The sequence below is a fragment of the Sylvia atricapilla genome, chromosome 15, assembly GCF_009819655.1.
Source record: "Sylvia atricapilla isolate bSylAtr1 chromosome 15, bSylAtr1.pri, whole genome shotgun sequence".
NCBI lineage: Eukaryota > Metazoa > Chordata > Aves > Passeriformes > Sylviidae > Sylvia > Sylvia atricapilla.
This window is the reverse complement of record NC_089154.1, coordinates 4879318-4903616: the sequence shown is the minus strand read 5'-3', so window position 1 is coordinate 4903616 and position 24299 is coordinate 4879318. Positions and strand designations below refer to the sequence as shown.

At 48.2% G+C, this 24299-nt stretch overlaps 1 protein-coding gene across 2 annotated transcripts; it reads left to right on the top strand.

The window, feature by feature from the left end:
• The first annotated feature begins 241 nt into the window (after window positions 1-241).
• Window positions 242-24070, top strand: FBXL18 (F-box and leucine rich repeat protein 18). Of its 2 annotated transcripts, XM_066329787.1 has the most exons (6): window positions 243-349; window positions 747-844; window positions 991-1191; window positions 2063-3603; window positions 6254-6472; window positions 18245-24070. In XM_066329787.1, exons 2-6 carry the CDS (start codon window positions 818-820, stop codon window positions 18399-18401), a joined length of 2145 nt encoding a protein of 714 aa, XP_066185884.1. In that variant the 5' UTR covers window positions 243-349; window positions 747-817; the 3' UTR covers window positions 18402-24070. The 2 variants fall into 2 exon arrangements, with proteins under 2 accessions (XP_066185885.1, XP_066185884.1); XM_066329788.1 differs by lacking the exon at window positions 747-844 and having other exon boundaries at window positions 242-349.
• Window positions 24071-24299: the final 229 nt, after the last annotated feature.

Here is a 24299-nt window from a genome sequence, read left to right as displayed (position 1 = left end):
ACTCAGTGCTCTGGTCTGGTAGACACGGTGGTGTTCGGTCAAAGATTAGACTCGACGAGCCCAGAGCTCTTTTCCATGGTGCACGATGCCGCTGTTCTCCGACCCCACGGACCGCCACTCGCACCATGGCGGCGCCGCTCTCAAGATGGCTCCGCTCCGCGGCCGCGCCGCACTCAAGATGGCGGAGCGGGGCGGGCGCTGCCGCGGAACCGGGTCATGGCCGCGCCGGAAGAACCGTGAGGCGGCCGGGCCGGCGGGAGCGAGCCCGGGACGCGGCCGCTGCGAGCGGGGCCCGGCGGGGCGGTGGCGGCGGGGCCGCGCGGCTGCCGCCATGTTCCGCTGCGGAGAGGTGAGCCGGCGCCTGTGGGGCTCGGCTCGGGCCCCGCTTCCCCTCGGGGCGCCGGTAACGGGGCCGCCGCGGGGCCGGGGCAGCGCGGAGCCCTCAGGGCGGGAGCCGGGCTCGGGGTGGGGACAGCGCTGGGCGGCGGGGCCGGGGCGCCGGAATGGCCCCCGCCGGGTGTCTCCGGGTGTCTCCGGGGACTGTGAGGGGGAGCAGCCCCCGTCCCCTCGGCGGCCGTCGTGGCGTTAGCGCCGGTTTGGGCTGTGCTGCCGCCGTTAAGGTGTGAGTGTGGGGCACAAGAGCTGTGGGTGATGCTGGGCTGCGGTGTTGGTGTGTGTCTGTGTGTGTAAACAGATATATATAGCCCTATATATATGTATATATGCATGGTTATATAACTCTTAAGGTTATTGAAACGGGTGGCGCTTGGAGGAAGGATGTAGAAGGAGATTGCTGTGATATATTTAGGAAAGGATCATGGACAGTCACTTTTCCAGTTGCAAAGTAAGTAGAATGAATGGAAATATTAGCCAACGGTGAAAGACCAAATGAAAGTATTGTGGTTTCGTGTGAAGTTTTGCACTGCCTCCATATTCTCCTTTTCCTCTTTTTTTTTTTTTTTTTTTTTTTTTTTTTTTTTCCCCCACCAGGAGGTCGTAAGTGAGGAGAGTGAGGAGGAAAGCAATGGAGTCAACTTGATGGAGTTTTCAGATGAGATCCTTCTGCACATCCTCAGCTATGTCCCTTGTACAGACCTGGTCCTGAATGTTAGGAGAACCTGCAGGAAACTTGCAACACTTTGCCTTGACAAGAGTCTAACACATACTGTTCTGCTTCAGAAGGACTATAAGGTGGGGAGAGGAGCTTTCTTCTTCTGTTACCTGTGAAGACAAATCTGACTTCTGAAAAACAATGCCAAGAAGTAGAACTTTCCGATGTGTATGTGTAAATAGACTGCTCCTGAACTCTGAAATCAAATACACAGGAAGCTGTTTTCATAAAAGCATTTATTTTCCAGAATGCTTTGTTAGAACAGCTCTGTGCTCCCATAGTTATATAAAATATTGTCAGTGAAAACGTAACTTCTCCATATTCTTTGAGGCAAAATGAAAGTAAACTTGACCTTCTGTTTGTAACTGTGGTTGTGTAAAATTACCATTTTCTCAAAGTATGTTTTTCATGTTGTTATGCAGAAAGATCTTGTGCATGTTGCTGTCAGGTATGCAGTCAGCAAAGCCAGAAATTGTGTGCATTTTATAACAAAAATAAAGCTGGGGGAGAAAGGGTGATATATTCAACGAGAACTGTATCAGCCAGTGCAGGCAAGGGGAAGCCCCTGTTGCTCATTTGTGAAAGAGGAAGCTGAAGGAGGAAGAATGGAAACATTCTTCTTTCAATTTGAATTTCTGCACATAGTCAGTTTTGCTGAAATACTTTGCTGGTAGGAAATGGTGGTAGTTTTCCCTTCCACACTCAGATGCTGAGCTGTCTGTAATGCAGAACTGCAGAAGCCAAAAGGAAGTGTAATCCTAAGTGCCCAAAGCATGGCAGACCGAGCTGCCTGCAGTGTGATAACTCCTAGGCCGTGCTGCCATCCCCAAACCTTTGGATGAGCCACGTCATCCAAGTGCCAGCCTCTCTTAGCCCATCTCCAGCTGGGAAACTGAGTCAGTGCCCACCACTGCCGTATCTTTCACTGAATGTGGTTTTGTTTGGGTGCAGGTAGACAAAGACAAAGTGAAGCAGCTGATGAGGGACATTGGGAAGGAGATCTACCAGCTGAACATGGCCGGCTGCTACTGGCTGCCCACCTCCACCATCGACCACGTAACACGGTGCAAGAACCTGGTGAAGCTGAACCTCTCTGGGTGCCACGTCACCTCCCTGCGGCTCTCCAAGATGCTCTCCACGCTCCAGCACCTGCGCTCCCTGGCCATCGACGTCAACCCGGGCTTTGATGCCAGCCAGCTGAGCAGTGAGTGCAAAGCCACCCTCAGCCGTGTCTCGGAGCTGAAGCAAACCCTTTACACGCCCTCCTACGGTGTCGTCCCGTGCTGCACCAGCCTTGAGAAACTGCTGCTTTACTTTGAGATCCTGGATCGCTCGCGGGAGGGGTTTATGCTCTCCGGGCAGCTGATGGTGGGCGAGAGCAACGTGCCCCATTACCAGAACCTCCGCATCTTCTACGCCAGGCTGGCTCCTGGCTACGTCAATCAGGAGGTGGTGAGGCTGTACTTAGCGGTGCTGAGTGATCGGACACCTGAGAACCTCCACGCCTTCCTCATCTCTGCCCCCGGCAGCTTTGCGGAGACGGGAGCCACCAAAAACCTCCTGGACTCCATGGCCCGAAATGTACGTCTGGATGCTTTACAACTGCCCAAAGCCTGGATAAACGGCTCTGGGCTCCTGCAACACTTGAAGTTCAACAACCCCTTCTACTTCAGCTTTAGCCGATGCACCTTATCTGGTGGGCACCTGATCCAGAGGGTCATTAATGGTGGGAAGGATCTTAAAAGCCTGACCAGTTTGAATCTCAGTGGCTGCGTTCACTGCCTGGCCCCGGAGTCCTTGTTTCGGAAAGCGGAAGATGACATTGACAGCAGCATTTTGGAAAGCCTGGTAGTGTCTTGCTGCAACCTGAGACACCTGAACCTCTCTGCAGCCCACCATCACAGCTCTGAAAGCATAGGGAACCACCTGTGCCAGCTCCTGTCCAGGCTAAAGCACCTGCTCTCCTTAGCACTACCAGTTTGCTCCATCACAGATGTTGCTGCAAGCGTGGAGAAGCCTCCCACCACACCTAATTTGGTGCCCCAAACATTTGGAAGGAAAGTTCGGATTGGGATACAGACATATCCAAAGAACTTAGGGGACCAGGCAAATCAGAAGATCGAATCTTCGGTGTTTTGGGCTCTGATGGGAAGCCTCCGATTTTTGGAAACCTTGGAGATAATTGGGTCCAGTTTCTCCTCTGCCATGCCCCGCAACGAGCCAGCAATTCGGAACTCGTTGCCTCCCTGTGTCCGGGCACAGAGTGTGGGGGATTCAGAGGTGGCTGCCATTAGCCAATTGACTTACCTGCAGAGCCTCACCTTAGCACAGCTGCCAAATATTCTCACGGGCTCTGGGCTCGTCAGCATCGGGCTGCAGTGCCAGCACCTGCGGACTCTTTCCTTGGCCAACCTGGGCATGATGGGCAAAGTGGTTTATATGTCTGCTCTCATGGACATGCTGAAACACTGCAAGTGTTTGAGAGATCTCAGGTGAGGGGCTGCCCTTGAATGGCTCTCATTTTGTTTGTGGATCTCCAGAAATGTGATGTGTTGTTTATTGTGGCTACTATTAAAAGTGTTCCAGTTCAGAGTAGCTGCAATGGCTTGAAAACTGGGTATTTTCCGTCCTGACTTGTGGTGAATGGGAAAGCATTGCATGTTGTCCTTGAGGGCTCAGGATATGCCCTTTAACCAGTGTTTTAGGAGCAAAATGTGCTGTGACTGCCTTCCTTTTAGATAAAGAGGAGTGCATGCTGCTTATTTGGGAGCTAGCAGCTTGTCAGGGCTGGTTAAATACTACGTGCCTTTGCTGACTTTTTGGCTTTGTGTACATGACACCTCTTAAATTTCCAGGAAGGAAGAGACTCCTACACTGTCTAGATAATGTAGAGCTTCCTTTGGGTTCCCAATGAGATTTGTCTGCCTTGAGTTCTTATGAAAATCTCACCTCTTTATTTTTTTGTTTTTCTTTATAATGTACCGAAAACATTCCAGATTTAAAGTCTGTCCTCTTGGTCTTCCTCTCCTGGCAGGATTTAAAGGATCCTACCAAGGGTCTGATCCTAAAGAGTGCACAAAAGAGCTTCATGGTAGCCAAAATGTGCTTGTTAAAGGAAACTGTGATGCTTTCCTTGCACTAATCCATAAGAACACAACACTAATCCATAAGAACACAAATGTTATCACGTTAGAGAGATGTGTTTTTTTCTTTTTTTTTTTTTTTTCCCAAAATCACCCTCTGTCAGTGAAACTGGAGAATCTATCAGTCCCATTGCCCCCCTTTGTTCACAAAGCTCCAGAGTGCTGTGCAGTTGAGACATCAAGGTCACAGTTCTGTTGCTGTGGCTGAAATTGCTGCTCATCACCTGAGACTGGTGCTTGTGAGCCTGTCCCTGATCCCCTGCAATAGTGAGGGGAGCCAGGGGGGCTGAAACACCTCAGGAGGATTTTCATTTTCCACCACTTCCCGTTTATAACAGAGGAGGAGTGTGCTGGTCTCATCCAAGGGGTGGCAGCTGTTGGGAATTCAGTTTCTCAAGGTCTTGGGTTACGTGGAAGTGGCTTTAACCTTGGGGAGAGTAAATAGCCATGGAGGAACTGAGGGCTGGGGAAGGAGGTTTGGGTGTGCAGTTGTTTTGCTCATCCTAGATCCTGTAGCTTCCTGAGGCTTTGAAATGGAGGCCAAGAGCAATAGAGATAGGAGGCAGTGCAGAACCTGGAATAAAGGCTGCAGCAAGGCTGTCTCCTTGTACTACATTTGGGTGGAAGCTGTCACTCTTCTTCCCTGAGTAAAGTCTGAGGTTTTATATTGGCTTAAGATGGTTTTAGAAATTAGCACTTCCTCCTGATAACGTAGTTTCCTTTTGATTTGACTCATTCCCTGCTGTTTCCACCCTTTTTCCCTTCCCAGTTTTCCAGGCTAGGGGAACAAGTTTCAGGGGCTATTCCAAAGCAACATTGCCATCTAGCGAGTGCAGGGCGGCATCGCAGGTGTGGCTGGTGTGTCCCAGAGATTCACCTGGAAACCCGGATCCTGGAGATTCTGCGCTTTTTGTCCTAAATTTACAGTGCCCCTTAACGGTGTTGAAAAACTGAAGAGGCTGCCCATTCTCTTAATATGAATTTTAATTCATTTCCCAAAGTGCAGATACGCTCTTAGGATCTCTTCAGGCAATGCCACCCGACAGCAGTCACAGGCTGAGACTGAAACAGAATTTATCAATTAACAGGATTAAGTTGCTGAGGTACCCCTGCATACTACAAAGCCTGTGCAGAGATTACCCAGATCAGGTTGGGCCCGACAGCTTGTTATCACCTAATGGATTAACCTTCTTGGAGCTCTTGGCTTTCCTAACCCAATGACTGAGATTCCCAAGTGCTCTGAAGCCTGGTAGTAAATCTGCACTAAGCAGATGAACTCTCCTGGTGGCACGGGCCTCAAGCAGGTTCAGCTCCCTGCAGGCTGATTTCGGTGAGGAAGTCACCCACTCATGCTGCTGATTAAAACACAGATCCCTTGTTGGCCAGGGATGGCTTCACTGTGTCGTTTTATTGTCCTCCTGGATCACCCTGATAGAGGATCACACCTCTTCCCTGAGCCAGGTGTTTAAGGTAAAGGTTGGTTTGGTGATGGGTGTTCTTCTTGTGGGAGAGCAGTAGCTCTGATCCTTTGCCAGGGCTGGTTGTGGTCACTGTGTTGGCCCCAGTTCTGCATCAGCCTGTGTGCACTGTGTGTTTTTCATGTCTGCTTCTCCAGTAAACTGAAGATATGGCCAGGTTGGGCAGTGTTTATACACTGGAGCAGAAGGTCCCTAAATCCACACTACCTGCTTCGTGGGTATCGGCTACAGAAGCCAGGCTGTGCTTTTAAGGCCAGAATGACAGACTCAAGGCTTGTCTTACCCACCACATTTTGTCAGAAACTTGCAAAACCACGGTTACTCCAGGGTTACTCCCTGCGGGCGCCGGAATTCTGCAGTTTAGGGCCTTTCTGCCTATTTGAGCCCTTGTCCTTCAGGGTCAGAGGCGCTGCTTGATCCATTTGCCAGCCTCCCATGAATGTGCCCTGTCTTTCCCTCTTGTCTGAGAGCGTCCCAGGCCTGAATTGCCCATTGAGTTGTTTTTTTGTTTGTTGCTGCAGGCTGGAACAGCCGTACTTCTGTGCGGGCGCCCAGTTCTTCCAGGCACTGAGTCACTGCTCCTCTCTCCAGAGGCTTTGCATCGTCTCCCGGAGCGGGACTCTGCAGTCTGACGCAGTGATGTCATTCATGGCCAACTGCCTTGAGGTCATCATGTGCCACATGTTTGTGGGAGAATCTCTCACCGTTTGCAGAAATCTCCAGCAGTCCATTGTCCGGAGGTGAGTGCGCAAAGGGGTGGACGTGGGGTTTCTGGAGCTGTCGGAGATTTATCTCCATTCCCTGGCTTGCCAAGGTTTATATGGCTTGGAGCTCTTGTTCCAAGGAGCTAATAGTAATGTGTAACTGTTTGGCACGTAAGCCAGCCTCTTACTTTAATAAGAGGGAATCAGTGAAATATTTGAAGGTATAATGTGAATTTTTGATTCCGTTCCCACCCGTGTTCTCTGCAGTTCCGCTGGCCGAGTTGAAGTTCTGGATGCAAAGCTCCACCATAAATCAAATGACACTTTTTGTGTAAACAAAACATCTGCCGACATTTTAAGTACTGAGAGTTTTGACCTTGAAGCTTTCCTCCTTTCCCACAAGTGACTAAGATAATTCTCTGTCCTCTAATCACTTGTAAATGTCACTTACTGATAATCCCCTGGCAGCGCAATTCAAAGCCTTTAAAGGGTTGTTGTGAAGGGTTTTTTCTTCGGAGGGGTTCGTGAGGGGGGAGAATTGGTACAAACTGCCTTTGCACGTTTGGCAGTTCTTAAATGCATTTTGCTTGGCCCCTTGCAGTGTTCTGAGGCTCACGTGGTGGGAAAGGTTTGTGTGTGAGCCGTGAACTGCATTTGAAAAGAGAGCTTTTAATTACGCTTGGCATTTGGAAATCTTCTAATAATGGCAGTCATCTTACAAAATATTCCCCATGCAGCAGACTTTCCATTATTATCTTTTTTTTCTGTAAGGCTATTTCCCCGCCTTCAGTCTGTTTTCTTTGTCACCTACTGTTGCTGTGCCCTGTTAAGCTCTAATAAAAATTTCAAATCACACGGCGTTATTAGTGCATCCTAAAGGGTGCTCCTCCCCCCCAGCCTTCCTCCAGCTTCAAACTAACTTATTGCACTTGGCTTGTTTCCGTGGATCGAATCCAGAGAAGGCTGTGACTATATTAGCTCCCTACCAAACTGCTCCTGAGATTGTTGCTGCCTCTGAAAGCCTCTGTGTCCTTCTGGGATAGGGATTGTTGGAAACATCTGAGTAAATTCCTTGTGATGCGACAAGGATTCTTTGAGTTTGTTTTACATGGGGCTTCGTGTCTGTGAAAACATTACTGGGTTGATTTCAGTTGTGCTTTGGGGATCCTTAGAAAGCACCAGAAATCTGCAGTTCCTGTTTTTTATTTTCTCTCTGTTCTGAGGTGAGGTGCTGTTGCAGCGCTGCCCAAAATTTTAATGTCCACTTACTGAGCAGAAATACACCATTCTGCAGTCTTTTCTCCCTCTTTTTCTCTGTCATGGACTGATTCTCACTACATGCTCTACCTCTTTATAATCTAAACCCTGGGAACTTTCCAAAGAGCAGCTGCTGCCTCGTGGAAATGTTAAAAACTATTTTTATATTTAGCTACAGTTCTGGCTGTCAAACTCGTTTTCTTCTTTTGTATTTTATTAATAGAGACACTTGTATGAAAACAGGGTTTTTTGAAGGTTGGGTTTTGGGGTTTTTTGCTGAAGAGAGCATCTGCTCCCACTGCAGATTCTACACCTGAAGTCATAATCCTCTGTGACATTGTAATTGGTGGCTCTGGAAACGATTTTGATGTCACGTAAGATTATGACTTCAGGAGGAGGATAAGCAGGGGGAGCAGATGCTCTCCTAAGCAACAAAGATCCCGTTCTCATGCAACTGTCTCTAGTAATAAAATGGAAGGAACAAAACACAGAAAATGATGTGTAAGCAAAGCCTGGAGCCTTCCACGAGCATCAGCCAGTCTTTAACCACGTGACTTCTCCAGCGATTCCATTCTTATCCTTGCACAAATGTGCCTTGGGATGGGGTCAGGAATTGACTTGCTTTTGACTGCATTTTGTCTGCTACTCCAAGGCAGAGAGATGTGCAGTAAAATCTGTGTGAGCTTAAACCTGTGGGTGAGGCTCCAATCCACACAGCATGGCTTCCTCTAAGAGTGTGCAGCTGGTGTCTCTTTAATCCAAGTTTTACACCAGGCAGCAAGTTGGAAATTATCTATCCTTGTGCCAGAATTGAACAAGGTGATTTTATGCTTATTTTTTTTCCCATTTGTTTGGAATGTGTGCAGATGCTCTGTGTAAAACATGGAGAGTGGGTGGGAAGGAGGAGGTGAGAGGAGGACCTTGAGGTTTTGTTTGCTCCCTTTCTTGATCTGGGGCAATTGATCCATATTCCTCAGGTCCCACTGAGGGTCAGAGTTCATGTTTTGGGGCTGTGGTGACGGTGTTGTTTAGGCTGAGAGATGGTTTTGAACAGCAAGATGGGGTCAAAGTGATTAACATTCTCCCAATGCCTCCAAAAAAGAAGAAATGTGAGTGGGAATGGGAAGGACCCAGGGCTGGGCATGTATCAGGAGTTTGCAGCTGAAGGTAGAGCTGAGAGGGCTTGAAAATGCCATATAGAGCAGGGCAGTCCTTTTTCAGCTATGGGTACTCAGGATGGTGTGGGGAGAACAGAAGAGGCCAGAACGTATTTGGGAACAACAGACTGGTTCCAGCTGTGGAATTGTGCTGGAAGATGGTGAATATACAGGGTGTGGTAATGGGAGCTTGGGAATTAAATCTGCTGCAGCACAGCAGTGGCTTAAAGCCTGAACTGCTTCTCAAACTCTCCCTTTTTACTGTAAAAGGAGGTTAGTGTTATGTATTTCTGTTCCACTGGCCTGAAAAGAAAGGTTGTTCTCATGTCTCTTAGTCTTGTGACAGCTTTGAACCAGACCCTGTGGTGTCCAGCTTTCTGGTGAGCAGTTTCTGGTTGAAGTTTGCTGCTATTTGGGACAAACTAATTCATGTATTTGAGTCATTAAAAACCTCTGATTCAGTTCTGGCTCTTTTGCAATGAAACACAATAAGCAGAACAGGGCTCATCTGGAGCCTCATCAGCAAACAGGAGGCTTGCAAGGGCAAGGTCTCCTCTGAGCTGTAGAGAAGACTGTAAAGATTGTTTCCCTCTGGGCAGATAAATCATTGCAGTGTTTTTCTTTATTCTTATTCCTTCAGTGCGAATGGGAGGGGGGAGCTCCTTTATGGTTCAGGGAGATACTCTGCACATAAGAAGGGCGTAGTGGTTAGAGTGGGAGATGTGGCTTGAGTGATCTGTATCCACTTCCCTGATCTTCCTCAGGTTTCACATGTGACGTTGGTCTAGTCTCAGTTTCTGTGTAAATTGACATTTTTTTCCCCATCACATGGTGCTCAGCTGCTGCCACAATTCAGATAAGCAGCAGATCCAATGAACACAGTGTTTTCCATTTTATGCTTGGACCCAAACTTTGCTGGAGTGCTCAGCTCCAAGCACGTGTTGTCCCTGTTTAAATAACTCTTCTGTTCAAACCACTGCAGCATTCATTCCACAAACACTAAAATACCACAATTTGAGGCCCTGTGGTTGGAGGTTCAGGCATGACCCCAGACCTGCTGCTGTGCCAAGATGCTTCTTTGAGAAAAGGTAAATTTCCTTCACCATTTTGGGCTGAGCTGCTGTGCTGGGATTGTTTTTAAATTCCTGCACAGGCCCGTTGCGTCCAAAGGTCTAAGGAGATGAGCCTTCCAGGAGCTTTCCCAATCTTTTCCACAGCGTTATTTTGTGGAAGAGTCAGTAGATGGAGCTGTGACCCATGGAAGGTCCCATCATTTACCAACCGGCTGCATGCTAAATAATCGTATTTATATGCTGGTATGTCTCTGCCCCAAAAATCCTGCGGGCAAGGAATCTGGATGACTTCAGGCTTGCACAGCTACATGGTGGTTAGTGGGCACTTCACAAATGTGCAGAAGTTGCTTTCCTGGTGCTTTCCTTGCCATCAGAAAACAGGCTGGAAGAGGGGATGGGAAATGCTTCAGCAAATATCCCCTTGGCTTCAAGGACAGATTTTTATTTTCCAGTGTGTATGCCTTTCGAATTTTGTCGGTTTTAGCTGGAGTGTTTAGATAGCTCCTATCATTGTTGTGATTTCAAGGACTCTACAACACCAGACAAAAGCCAGTGAAAAGTCCTTGGAAAAACACCTTGGAAAAAGATCAAGAAAGCTACAATAAAATAAAACCAAACAAATTAAAAACAAAACAAAGCAAAACAAAACACCTCTGAGAACAAGGCATCATTAGGGATTCTTCATAAAGAAGGGGGAAGTGTCAAGGTGTAGAGGTGAGCTGTGATTTATAGAAATGGAATCCAAGGGAAAAAACATGGTGCAGCTGGAGTGTGTTTTGGGGTGCTGGGTGGGCAGCTGGGCTCAGCTGTTCATGTCTCCCAAAAGTGCTGTTGGGAGATGGTGCAGAGGGCTGGGGCTGTGTGGGGCTGTGGAGCAGCGTCCCCCCAGAGCTGTGGGGTTGGCATGGGGATGTGGCAGTTCTATCCTAAGCTCTCTGCCCCTGTTCCCCCACCACACTGGTACCTGACTCCAGCAAATGGCTTTGCAAAGCACCTGAGCAACTCAGCACTGGTGAGGCTACACCTTGAATCCTGGGTTCAGTTCTGGGCCCACCTCTTCAGGAAGGACATTGAGGGGCTAGGGTGTGTCCAGGGAAGGGAAAGGAGCTGGGGAAGGGTCTGGAGCACAAGTCCATGGGGAGAAGTTGAGGGAGTTGAAAGTGTTTAGCTTGGCGAAAAGGAGGCTCAAGGGGATCCTTCTGTCTTTCCATAACTCCCTGACAGGAGGGTGCAGCCAGGGAACAAGGGACAGGACAAGAGGAATTAGCCTCAAGGTGTGCCAGGGAAGGTTTAGGTCGGATATTAGGAACAATCTCTTCATCAAAAGGGTTCTCAAGCACTGGCAAAAGCTGCCCAGGGCAGTGATGGAGTCTCCATCTCTGGAGGGATTTAAAGGCCATGAGGATGTGGCACCTGGGGACATGGTTCAGTGGTGACCGTGGAGGAATGGTTGGGCTTGGTCTTAGGGGACTTTTCCATCCTAAACAATTCTGTGATTTTGTGACTCAGGTCACTCTTGGGTTAACCAGTGCTGGAAAGCGCAGAGAATTTTTCTCATTTAGGACAATCTCACAGTTCTGGGGATCCAAACTGTGTGACACAGGATACCTGCTTGTGTCAGGTATGAGCACTGCTTGGTTTGGAGTGACTTTCATAAGATTCCTCCCACTTTCTAGGAAGAGCTTTCAGCCTAAATTAGATCTTCCTGTTCAGTCTTCTGTAGCATTATCTAAATTTCCCCGTGCTTGTTATTGTCCTTTTTTTAATGTGAAACTCTTGGCTGGATCTTCCCTTTTTCTTAAACTGCTGATTGCAGTGACCCTGTGTGTCTGTGAGAGCTGCGAGCTTGCTGAAGGGATGAAGCAGCCTCCTGGGATTCAGTTGCAGAAACAGGGCTTCCAGGTGGGAGCACAAGGCTGAAACTGAGTGCTGAGTGAGCCAGTCCCTCTCCTGGCATTTAGCACAGGACTGACTTACCACAGATGAGTTTTGGCTCACCTCAGGGCTAACTATTCCCCCTTGCCCTGGATATCTCTGCAATATTCTGCTTGCCTGGATTCTCATTGTGGTCTCAACTTCATAAAATCCCTTTTGGGGATCCCTTTTACTCTTAGAGAGGTTGGAGGGGGCAGTAGGTGATTGCAAGATCATCTTTGAATTCAGCTTGAGTCCCTCAGTGTCACTCCCATGCTGCCCACCCAACTGCTGCAGTCCTACTGACACTGCAAAAAGCTGCTAGGGCTTATTTAAGATTTTCAAGCTGGTTTTGCATCCCTTGAGCACCTTCTCTTTCTTCTGACCTTGAAGAAGTCCCTGTCTGTACACTGCTGGCTTTCCTGGCCCCGGAGCTGCCGGCAGTGGCTGCTGATCCCACCCTGCCAGCCCCGGCGTGCCGAGGGCTCCAGCCCCGCACAAGTGGGATCACAGAGGACTTAATGTATCACCAGGCTGGTCTAGTGAATCATTAGCATCCTGCTCAAGCTTTCATTGTCTGTTTCATTTCCTGCTCTTGGAAACCCCTGAATCATTCTGTCACAGGCTGAATAACAAACTGCATCCTTGTCGGCTTGCGTTGCCCAAGGATTCCTTGGCGGGCTTGGCGAAGGTTGAATGCATGAGGTGTGGCCCAGACACCTTTGCTTCTACCAGGGATGTTGTTTATGGGTGGGTTTAAATACTTTACAAACCAGCAGGGCTTGTGGGACCATCCCCAGTTTGCCATATTAATTTATCTTCTTTTGGGGGTACTCACAAACCCCCTTCTTTAAATGCATTCCTGTGGCTGACCCAAATGCCTCGTTCTAACTGCTAGCTCGTGTGTTTTGAAAGGAATTCAGTTCTGAAACCTTCCTCAGCGGGCAGATTGGTTTGTGCATGAAATAACTTTCAAGGATTGTCCTCTCTCTCTTGGCTGAGAAATAATATTGGAATAGCACTGTCGTGCTTTCTCTTCATGAGGGTGTAAAAGGCTGAACGGAAGCATTAACTGCAGCTTTAAAGCATTTCCATAGTAAAATAAATCTAATTGAGCAGTTATTGCAGTAGCTTTTTAATTTGTGGAAGAGATTAGGAAATAACTTTCAGCTTGCTCTGGCAGAGCACTCCCCTAGGACGTGTCCTGGGCGCTCTGGCATCGCTCTTTGGGTTCTTATTCCCTCCCCCTCTAATTGTCCGGTCACATTTGAGTGATGCAGAGTTCAGCTGGCAAAATAACGTAGGAACCTCAGTCTGCAGGCGTGTTTGATACAAACCTCAGTTCACAGGAGAAGTAGCAGAGTGCCATTCATGCCTTACAGGGAAACCACAGCAGAGAGATGTAATTTGCCTCGGCTCGGGATGAGTCTGATGTGTTATTGCTCCTTCCCTGTGGCTCAACGCAGTGGCAAATGAAGAAGCTGCGTTGAGGATAATGGGAGAGTTGGCAGTGATGTGTGTGAGTGATTTCCAGAGTCCCATCTACACCCCTCGGTCTCAGGTTGGAGACTGCAGTGATGGGACTTAGTGTGGAAAAATCAGCAGCTTTGGGAAAACGCTGGTTTGTCTGCACAGACATGAAGGGATGGAAGATACCCCTAAAGGAAAACACTTTATAGCGAAAGTATCTCATTGTGTGGAGTTAAGAGCAACCAGAGGAATCTGAATATCTTTCCTTGGGAACTTTGCTAAGTCCGTTGCTGAGGTTTGGCAATCAAGTCTGCTTAGCACTGGCACTGTGGCAGGATTGGAATGGAGAATGGCACTAAGAGAATGGATCTGCTTTAGAGTCAGTGTGGGGAGGGTTTGGACCCCCCTGAGAGGCTTCTGGGGGGTGAGTGGGTTCTCCCTGCTCTCAGGGGAAGGGGCCTGGGACAATCCCACCTACAGTTTCTTTGGCAAGGCCAAATCTTTTTTGGAAGATGCTCTGCAGAAGCTTCTATGGCAGTCAGTGTAAGCAAGGAGAGGTTTGCAGCTCCCGGGTACTGAGGTCAGGGCACGGCCAGTGGAACAAATCTTAAGTGTTTGCCTGGCTTTCCCTGAGAAGATGGGAAAAGTGTGTGTGTCTGTGTTGGGTCATACTGCTGCCAGCTGCTCCAGCTCATCCTGGCACTTCCTCCATTCCACCGTGCCATGCTTCAGGAAGGGAGTTTCCAGGCTGGCTCAGGTCTGCTGGCTGGAGTTTTCAAGGCAGATGCCCCACTTGAAGTTAGAGGTGTGAGCAAGTCTTCCAGCGAAAACAGGCTGTGCCTGGCAGAGGATTAACAGGGGTTTGTGCATGTAGGTGAGAGAGCTGCACACAGGGAAAAAAAAATGAGTTGGTCTGAAACCTCTGCTCTTGAGAAACTTGTGCCTGTCCAAAAACAGCTTTCCAGCCTGTGGGGAAGGTCAAAACAGAGAGGGGAGGTGTGTGACTGCAACAGAGACTGGTTTGCATTTGTGAGAGTTGTGCCAACCAGAGTCCACATCTGCTCTGGTCCCCCAAATTAAGCTTCTCATTTCCTTCCTTCCTGTCCTTCTCTAGAGCTTCTTTCTCCAGAAGCTCAGCTTGGTTTGTGGAGGTCAGGGATCTGCCCTTGATCCATTCCTGATACTCTGTATTTCCTCACTTCATCTGCTGTGTGCTGCTGTTGTTGGCAGCGTGTAATTATCCCGCACTGCATGCCCTCGGTCCTGCTTGCTCTGTGAAGTGGGATGTGCTGAAATGGCTGATTTGGCTTAGGACTTTCCTTGGGTTTCTGTGGAAATCTCAAGGGGAAGAACATTCTTCAGTCCCAAATATTGCCTTATCCTGACCTTACGAGTAAGGAAGGTTTGAGCAGCACCTGATGCAGAGCTGTCACCTTCCAGTGTCTGTGGTGCAGAGGGTTGCAGGGGGGTATAATCCATCTTTCCAGGCTGGCTGGTGAGATTCCCCATGGCTTTGGGCTACCCTTTGGATCTATCAGCAGGTGGAATCTCCTGGGGACTCACTGTCCTCTCTGGAGAGGCGTGTCAATGTTTGCCAGGAGATAACTGCATTCCAGGGAGGGACTCTTTTGTCTTGCTAAAATCGAGGAAATCTGATCAAAGTGCAGCCTTGCTTTAGACTTTTTCTCTTTCTTTTTGACTTTGTCCCTGACCTACATATTGGATCCTGCCACAGTGGTTGGAAGTAATTGAGAGCGTAGTGTTAGGCTATTTACCAAGCTGTTCACTTGAAAATAACCTTACTGAGTCCAGTCCACACCTGTTCGGGGGGAATTCTGGAGACAAATAGCAAAGCATCATTAACCCTTTCATCCACATACAACCAGTTCAAGATCTGAAAGCAGAGAGACGCTGTACCTCCGCTGATGCCAGGAGGGATTTGTGACACAGGGTGTGCTTCACCATTCCTTTCCCAGCTCCCTGGATGATTCCAGCCAGCTGCTGAGGCCACATCTGCTCTGTGTCCACATCCACAGGAGGACACTTCAGAAACCTCCTTGTGGAAATTCCTGCTGGGTGGTTGTTGGTTTGGTGTTGATTCTGCTGGACCAGAGCTTATGCTGTAAAGTATACTGGAGAGGGGGAGGGAGGTGTTTTCTTTGTTATCCCAGTGGTTGTTTCTGATTAAAGGATCTGTTTTGAAGGGGCTGCTAGTCAGTTGCCTAGAAAACTTGCTTTCATTTAATTAATCATGATGAGTTTAGTCTGGAGGTTTTGTAGGAGAGGGCAGGCAAGCATATCCTTGGCTTTTTTCCCTTGGAAAAAACCACCAAACCAAAAAAAGCAGGGCTTCATGTCTGAAACTGCAGCTCTTTTGTCTCCCCGGGTCAACATCCTTCTCTGTCCTTCGGGTTTTAATTTTACAAGCCATGCGTTTGCAGAGGTGGATGGAGTTTGAAGTCCATCCAGGTGTGGAATGAGGAAAGAACCCTCAAGAAGATTACAGGAGCTGTTCTGCAACTCATTAACTCACTCTCTTCCCCTTCTTGTTATCTCCTCCCCATGCCTGGGGCCTTTCAAAGTAGTGCTCTAAGTGCCTCTCAGTTAATCTAGCCCACCTGGACAGGTGTATGAAGAAAGGAATTGCCTTCCGGGGAAGGACTAAAGGAGCATAGATTGCAGAGGGAGGCAGCTTTTGGGAACTGCTAATCCCAGTTTAACATTATGACAGCTGCTCGTTAAAATCAGGGTGTTTTTTAACAGGCAGTTAAAGGAGAGGCTTTGCACGCACATTTAACTGAGAATAATAGTGAACCATGTGCGTTTGATTTTTTTTTTTTCCTTAAATCACGCAAATTGTACATGGAAAGAATTCTCCGGCGTCAACTTGCTGGGGTATGGAATTTACAAGGTTTGCAGTAACATACAGTTTCCTGTTGAGGGGGGCTAGAAAATCACAAAGCTTTCTTTTTTTTTTTTTTTTTTTTTTTCTTATTTTAAGATCAAGTTCAAACCCCTAGTATGAACCTAGCCTCTTTAGGAGGGACACTTACTGCGTTGGGGTTTTTCACTTGTCTCGGTAGCAGTTCATCATGTAAACTTGTCTGGGTTCTTGTTTTTATGGCTACATGTAAAGGCTGCTTATAAACTCCAATTTTGTACGTGGTGAGAGGGCAGTGCTCAGGTCCAATTTGGGAGAGTCTATATACAAAGAAGGAAGCAGTTCCTTTCCCTTGGGGAGATGGCAGTTTCTTCCTTTGCTGAACTTCAGTAAACTTGGTCTATTACCATGATTTTCTCTGCAGGACTGTGGTGTTGGATAAGAAACATGAAGAGCTGAGGCAGAGCAGGGACTATCAAAGGGACATTTGGCTGTATTTTACGTGATTTCACTGCAGACTTTACCAGCTGCCTCCCAGATCAGCAGTTATTTGCTGGTTGATTTCTTGAGGGCAGTGCTGTGGAAGTAAGAAGCTGCACAGCTCTGACACAAGTCCCCAGATCTACTCAGGGAGCCGTGTTCTTTTCTGCCAGCCCTTAGGCGTGAGGCATGAAGGGCAGGTCTGTGATGCAGAGAGATATAAAATTGCCCCAGGTAGTTCTGTTGCTGGAAATTCTTATTCCTGCAGCTACTTAGGTTCAGGCAAATTAATTCAACCTACCAAGACTGATGAGCTAGCCTGGGAATGGAAGTTTCTCTGCTGTTTTTGGCAGCTCTACTCCAAATCATATGTGGATGTGAATGTCCTTTCTGTCTCCCAGGAAATGCCGTTCTCTCGTGTCGCTTTCTCCAGCTGGCTGTATTGCTACCTGGGATTTTCATGTCTATTTCCAGCAGCTGGATCTCCAGCCTTTCCTCACTGTTTGACAGAAATCTGGCCATTTCAGAGCTAGAGATGAGCTGGGAATCTTCCAGGCACACACCTGTCTAAGTTTGTTGAGCAGAGAGCTTCTCTTCGGACCCAACACAGCTTGGTTCAGCCTCCAGGGACTGGTGCTGCCAGTGTGACTCTGCCTCCTTGTGACTGATAATGAATTGGTCCTTGTCACATCCTTCAGAGGAAACATCTTGGTGGCACAGAACTAAAAGTCACAAATCTTTTTCATCTTAAGGTGTAACTCTCAAGGGTAATGATGCTACAGTTTTACCCCCCATCCCCAGCTTTAAAAGACTGAACTCGTGTTACACTGCATTAATACCATTTCTCTTCCTCACAGGTTGCTGTCATGTAAAGCACTTGCTGGTGGGCACTTGGGCTTTTTCTGTATGGTTCTTTCTACATTGTTTAATGGCTTTAACTTTTGCAAATCTCTTCCTTTGCTCTGCAGCCTGGATTAAAAAGAAGGCTGCAGTGTGTGAGTGTGAGCACACTTAAACGCTTATCTGCACATCTGAGCTTTCTAAACTTGCCTATGCTCTAATTGCAGAGTGTAGACTCTGCATGCAGAACAACCCAGCCTGAAGTGATAATCCCAGGCTCAGCCCTGAGGGAATGCCTGACATTGCTCTGGCCTGATTTTCCTAATGGCTCTGCAACTTGCCTCTGGTTTGCAGGTGGTTTAAATCGTTATCGCTGAGCACCTTGCCCAGCTTGGGCAGAGCTCTTGGGATCTCTGATCCTCTAAGAGTACCTACGTGTCTTGATTTCTTTTTTATTAATTTTTTGTAGAACTTCTTCCTCCCTCCCAATTTTAGGTGCGATTTGGGCTTGTGCCAGCTTAGCAGACTCACTGCAAAGGGGTGCAAACCCAGCCTGCTGAACTCCCTGCTGACACAGAGGGAAGAGTGGGAGACCTGGAGTTCCAGCTGCCCCTCCTGCCTCCTCTGAACAACCCTTCCTTGCCCCCATCCTGCATGATCGATACCCAGGCCGTCCCCTTCCCTTGCACTGCAGAATTGGTATTTTTCCTTGGCTAATAACCTGTGTCTGATTTAGTTTCCAGGCAGAACGCCCTGCATTAAACGTCGTCATTTTCCCTCTGCTTCACGAGGACTTGACAGAGGTCATCAGAGATGTCCCCATGCGGCACTTGGATGAAATTACCTTGTTTAAAAGCAGAGTGGCCGAGGAACCTCCCAATTTGTGGTGGTGACTGTCACAGCATGGAAAGGACAAGTCAGTGTGAACCCATGGAGCAGCTTCTTGTTGGCCTGGATTTCCCATCCTTGGCCCCTGGCCACCTCGCTGGATGCTGTACAATCACTTCAACCAGGTGCAATTGCAAAATAATAAAAATTAAAAAAAAAAAAAAAGGAAAAAAAAAAAAAAAAAGCTGGTTCTTTGCACTGGGGAAACATCTATTGGATATTGCTTGCATCTGAAAATCCTGTCTCAAAGGCTTGTGGAATCTGATGAGTATTTCCTTGCGGTTAATATGAATCGTTTTTGTTATTTTACTGATGTTAAAGGTAAGAGAAACTGACTTAATGATGCTCTTTCCCCTGTGTCCCCTGGTGTCTGTCCCAAGGGCCCCTGTGTACGTTGGCAGTGTGCTTTGTGGTTTTGGTGGAAATCATTCTTTGCTTCAGTCTGTTTTTGGCAAAGTAGAAAGCCTAGGCCAGCTCAGAGGCACAAAAATGTGTTGCTCAATTGAAGTGCATCACATCTTTTCTATGTTACAAATAGGCATTTATAGTCACACACGTGCAGTCACAGATATTTAAAGGGGTTCTTTTTGATTGAGAAGTACCACAAGGACTCTTTTTTAGACTTTTTTAATAACAAATTAAGGTCATTAACACCTTGACCATGGTATATTCCTGCTGATGCTGTTTCCATTGGTGTGGTGGAAGAAGTTCTCAGCTCTTCTGGAAATCCTTGTCCTAGGGTAGATGGTGCCTACAGTGAGTAAGTTGAAGCTCAGATCTGATTTATACGCAGTCTGTCTTGCAGTGTAGATGGGAATGTAGTGTTCCAGTTCTGTCCTTATATCCCATGCCTTGAGCTCATGCTAATTTTAGAGATGTTATGAAGTATTTTCACAGTGTGATTTCAGTCAGCTTCTCTGCTCCACAGAACTTCCTCAGGCATCAGTAGTGGTCTGGATCACTTTCATATTGCCTTATTTACTGAGCACTTTTAAAAGCATCAGACAGCTGTACCAAAAGCCAAGTTACAAATTCCTGGAGCTACATGTCTGGGTGGCAGAATTTACCAGGTCTGACTTCTGCAAAGCAGCTGCTGACCAGAGCTGTCTAATTTCACCCAAATCCTGAATGTGTTGAGCTCTGCTTTTCTGGGGAGGCCCAGAGTTGGCCAAAGATGATGTGCCCATCTCCTTCTCAGCATTTTCTACTCAAGATGCCCTCTCCCAAATGCTCTTCTGCCCTCAGTATTCATAGAAAGCCTGGTCTGATGGGATAGATTTGAGAACAAAATGCATCTCCCAGCCTTGGAGGACCTTCTGTCCTTACTTTCCAATCAGCCACGTGTGAACCTGCCTGGAATTCTGTCCCACAGGTGTAAATCTTGAGCCAGGCTGTGATAACCCTTGTGCTCCGAGGGGTTACAGTAAAGAGCAAGTAAGTGTCAGGCTCTGCTAGCACAGGTCTCTGCCCTGCTGAGACCAACCCCTGGTGGTTTGCTGTCTTTCCCAGGGCTCTGTCCCTTCCCCTCTCAGGACAGGGAGCCAGCACAGCCTCTGGAGTGCAGCTGGCAGCAGGATGGTGAGGTGACCTCGTGCTCCCCTGGGAATGCTGCAGTTGGGCTGTGAGCACTCCCCGAGTGTTTGACGCTGTGCCTCAGCCTCAGCTGAGTGTGGGGAGTTGCTGCCCTGCTCCTGCCACTCTTTTCCCTCCCATTCTCCCCGATGAGGTCGTTCTTTTTACCTCTTGTCACAGTACTCACCTGTTTGAATCCCCTTCTCTCTCTCTTCTCCCTCACTTCAGCACATCAGATGTGCTTTTTGGCAGGAACACGAGCTGCTGCTCTGTCTGGTTCAGGCCACTTCAGCTCTGCCTGGTTTTTGTCCATATCCCTAGGATAACTAGAGAGGACTGGGCACAGGGTGTTTGCAAAGCTGCTTTCTCCTCCTTATTTGAAGCACCGGCAAAGTTGCTTTGTCCTGCTTGTGCTGCTGGCCTCAGGGCAGAGGGAATGTGGAGGGTGTGGAGGCAGCTCTGATGCCTTCAGGGACCTGTTCAGTCCTGTGAAGGAATCCTGATGTTTGATTCCAGTGAGGTCATCCCCACCCTCGGCGGGGAATTCTCCTGCATAAACACGCTGTGGCATCAGCAAGAGCTTGGCAGTGCTGCCAACTCCCCTCTTCCTGTTCCGCTGGAAAACCTGGACTGGGGGACAGTGGTGTGCAGAAAACCAGCTGTTGCTTGATTCTGGTGTTAAACCTTTGCTCTTGGGGTTGCAGTCTCCTGATGGAACACGCTGTACACTTGGCTTGGCACATCCATAGCCACCTGCCTCGTGTCCTGTGGGGTGGGAGCAGCAGCCAGGGATGTTTTATAGCGCTGTTATTCCATTGCCAGGGGTATGATGTTTGGGCATCTGTAATCATGCAAGTGGGTCACAAGTCCTGGAGATGCTGCCAGTTATAACCAGGGCTAGGAAAGGTCGCCCACAGGTGATAAAGGTAGCATCCCAAGTAGTAATAAAGAGCTAAAATCTCCTTCCACCCCCAGCTTCGGGCCAGTGCTTGATATCTCTACTACAAATCCTCTTATGGTGAGTGAGAATTTCCGCTGCTTTTGCACTCCAGGCAGGATTCACCAGATGTTAATAATGTGCTTATTTTCTCTAAGTGCTATTTTGGCATCGGTGTTAATTACAATTTATATTCTGCAACATTTACACTGGGAAAAGAACCCACCCTAATAGTACCCAATTGGCAGAGCTGGGCTATTAAACACAGCTCCATATGTTGTGAGCAGAGCAGTGGCTGGGACTCGGAGCCCACTCAGCGCTCAGGCTCCGGCAGGCAGCTGTAGAGGAGGAGAGGGGAGCAGAGAGAGGGGTGTTCTGCTCCTGCATTTTATTTAATATGAATTCCCCCTCCCTTTCTCTGTCCCTATCTCTCCAGAAATCTCCCTCCTGCTGTCTGTGAGCGTTTAAGGAGGTGATCTCTGAGCTGCTGATGCTGCTGATGCTGCTGTCCATAGTCTAAAACAAATGAATTCAATTCCAGAAGGTGCCCTTCTTGCAGGGAGTGCCTCTGCAGGATCCCAGTCCCTGCTGGCCTGTTCCTTGCTGCCTTGCAAAGCAGACCTCCAATCTTTGGGAACTTTCAGCAGAAATCTTTGCTTTGACCACCGCCAAGGTATCTGTGGTTCTGTGGGAGAAGGATATTTTGGGACAGGTTCTGTCCTTGTGTAAAACTTGATGTAGTTTGCTGCTCTGCTTATGTCCAAAGTCTTGTTTGGCAAAGTGGCATTTGGTTCCTACAGGCTGGGAGGGTCTGGAGTGACAGTAGTGTGGGGAATTCGGAGGGGCTAAGTCATCTGTGTGGCCATGGGTTTCTCAGGAGTGTAGGTTAAAGAGTTGCTTCCTCAGCTGTTTGCAAAGCTGATTTCATGGTCTCTTTAGGAAATGGCAGTGTATCCGCTGCTCTGTTTGGAGAAGGGGCTGTGTGGTGACAGTCAGGAGAGCTCTGACTTTGGTCACTTCTCTGTCAGGGAGAAGAAGATGGAAGAAGAGGAGGGAGGCAGGCTGGAGTCATGGATCTCACTCTGGAAGCCAGACACCCATTGTGAGGCTTGGCCTGTTTCCTCACTGTAGAAGGGGAGGAGGCTCCCCAGGTGCTGAGCCCTTCCCTCCAGGTGAGGTGTTGTTCTCTGGGGAGCAGAGGGTACACCTGGGGCTGGTGTGGACTGAGAGCAGCAGAGCCACAACCCCCCTCACTTTAATTCCCATCACTGCCTCCTGCTCCGCTGGGTGTGTGGGATCCCAGGGAGCAGGGCAGGACCCGTCCCCTCACGCTGATGTTCAGAGCTGTGGCATTTCTGGGATGATGGATGGTGTGTGGGACCATCCCTGTGAGGTGCTGGCTGCTTTCTTCCAGCAGTGCTTCTTTAGGATAAGGCTGTAGAAATTTGGGACTTTCCCACTGGCGGAGCGAACCAGTACAGAAGGGTTGTTTCACCTGACCAAGGGGGATGCAATTCCCTCTTGGCTGGTCCAGCAGAGTGTCCAGCCAAAGCTGGGTGAGCAGTGCAGGAGCTGTGCTGGGTGTTGCAGAGCTCAGTCTCTTTCCACTGCAGCTCTCCTGCCTCTTTGAGATGCACAGGCAGCCGGGGCACTCCAGCAGGAGAATCATTTCCATAGAAACCAATTGGGATGTTGTACAGGGAATAATGATTAATAGTGAAGGGATGTTGCCTCAGGCCCTTTTCATTTTTTAGGGGGCAGTGAGGGACAAACTGGGGCACAGGTAGGGGGACAGGGGGACTCGAAAACTAATGGAAACCATCTCTTCCATTAATTTCCAGGGCAGCTTCCCCTCTTCTCCTTCAACCCAGCCCCCCACTGCTGCTCCCAGCTTTCGTCAAATTTTCAAAATGGCTAACCTGGTTAGAAATAATCATAATAATAAAAAAGGATGGATGAGGTCTGACTACTAACATTGTTGCTGTTAGCAGCAGGATTTCAGCCATAAAACATGAAGCAGGGGAGGCATTGACCTTTCCGCTGTTTGAAATGAATGGAGACATCAATATCTATTGTTTTGTGGCATTGACCTCTGATGCTCTCGGTTCGCCCTCCCCTTTCTTTTTTTTTAATTTCCCCCTGACACTCGAGGAAAGGGGTCAGTCTGTACCATCTATTGATCCCGATCTTACTTGGTGATAGGGAAATAATTAGAATTTTAAAGATCTCTGCTGTACGCTGGTGAAATACATACACACAGGCACAGGCTAAGCCCCCTCTTGCCATGTTGTGTTCTCCCCCCTTCCTTGCAGAGATCCAAAGCTCTGAGATCTGAAGGAAGGCAGATCAATATAGGTTTAATCATGATGGGGGTTTTATTTCAGTTTTTTAAATGGTAAAGTGTAACATTTTATGTTAATGTTGTCGGAGCCTGGCTGCCTGGTGCCTTGTTTTATTTATTCTTTTAAGTAGCCCCTTCTTTTGTGAACTTCATCTATGTACAGAGAATGTGAAATCAGGCATTGCTAATTAGCTGTATGACAATTAAGTAATGTAGCACAAAACCATTAGGACACTGGATTTGTTTTTGAAGTTTGTCCTTTGAAGTGGAAGCTGCAACTCCCTGCCCAAGGCTGCTGGGGAAAATGTTTTTCTATCAAAACTTTCTTTGAAAATAAAATGTCAGTGTAAGAGTCCCTATTTCTGTCGTCTCTCCCTCTAAACAGCGGGTGGAAATTGTTTCTCCTTGTAAAAACTGCTGGCATTGATAGAAAGGGGAATTCAGGAAAGCTTTAAATGGGCAGTTGGTCTCCAAAGACCTTCAGTTCTGGTGGAGATGTTACCAAAAATGCTTGTTTAGCTCATTGAAAGGGAACGGTGCCACGCTAGGAGAGAAGACCCAGCTCATGACTGTGGAGATGGCAAAGGGGAGTGGTCCTAAAACTAGGGGTCCATCTCTGACATCCCAGATGCCATCAGGGTGACAGCCTGGTGACAAATCCCTACAGGCTCCTGGGTTCGGGCTCCTCCGTCCGTGCGCTCGTTTGACACTTGTGTTTGCATCCGGCCCTTTGTCCTCGTAGTGAGTCGAATTCTGAATGTGCAACTTTCATGTACGCTGGTGGCATGTAAAACTTCAAATAAAGAGTGAAACATTTGGAACCAGCTCTGTCTCCTTGCCTCCTGCTTCCTGTTTCCCTCTCAGTGTGGAGCCCAAAGCCACCCTCTCACGGGGAGCACTTTGGCATTGCCAGGTAAGGTGTGTATGGGCAGGGCTGTGCCTGGGTTCAGCCCAGGTCTGCACTGGGAGCTGTGGAGTGTCACAGGGAGGAGCACTTTAGGGGTTACAGCCCTGTTCTCCTGGGTTTGGAGATGCTGTTCTGTGGTGTTTATG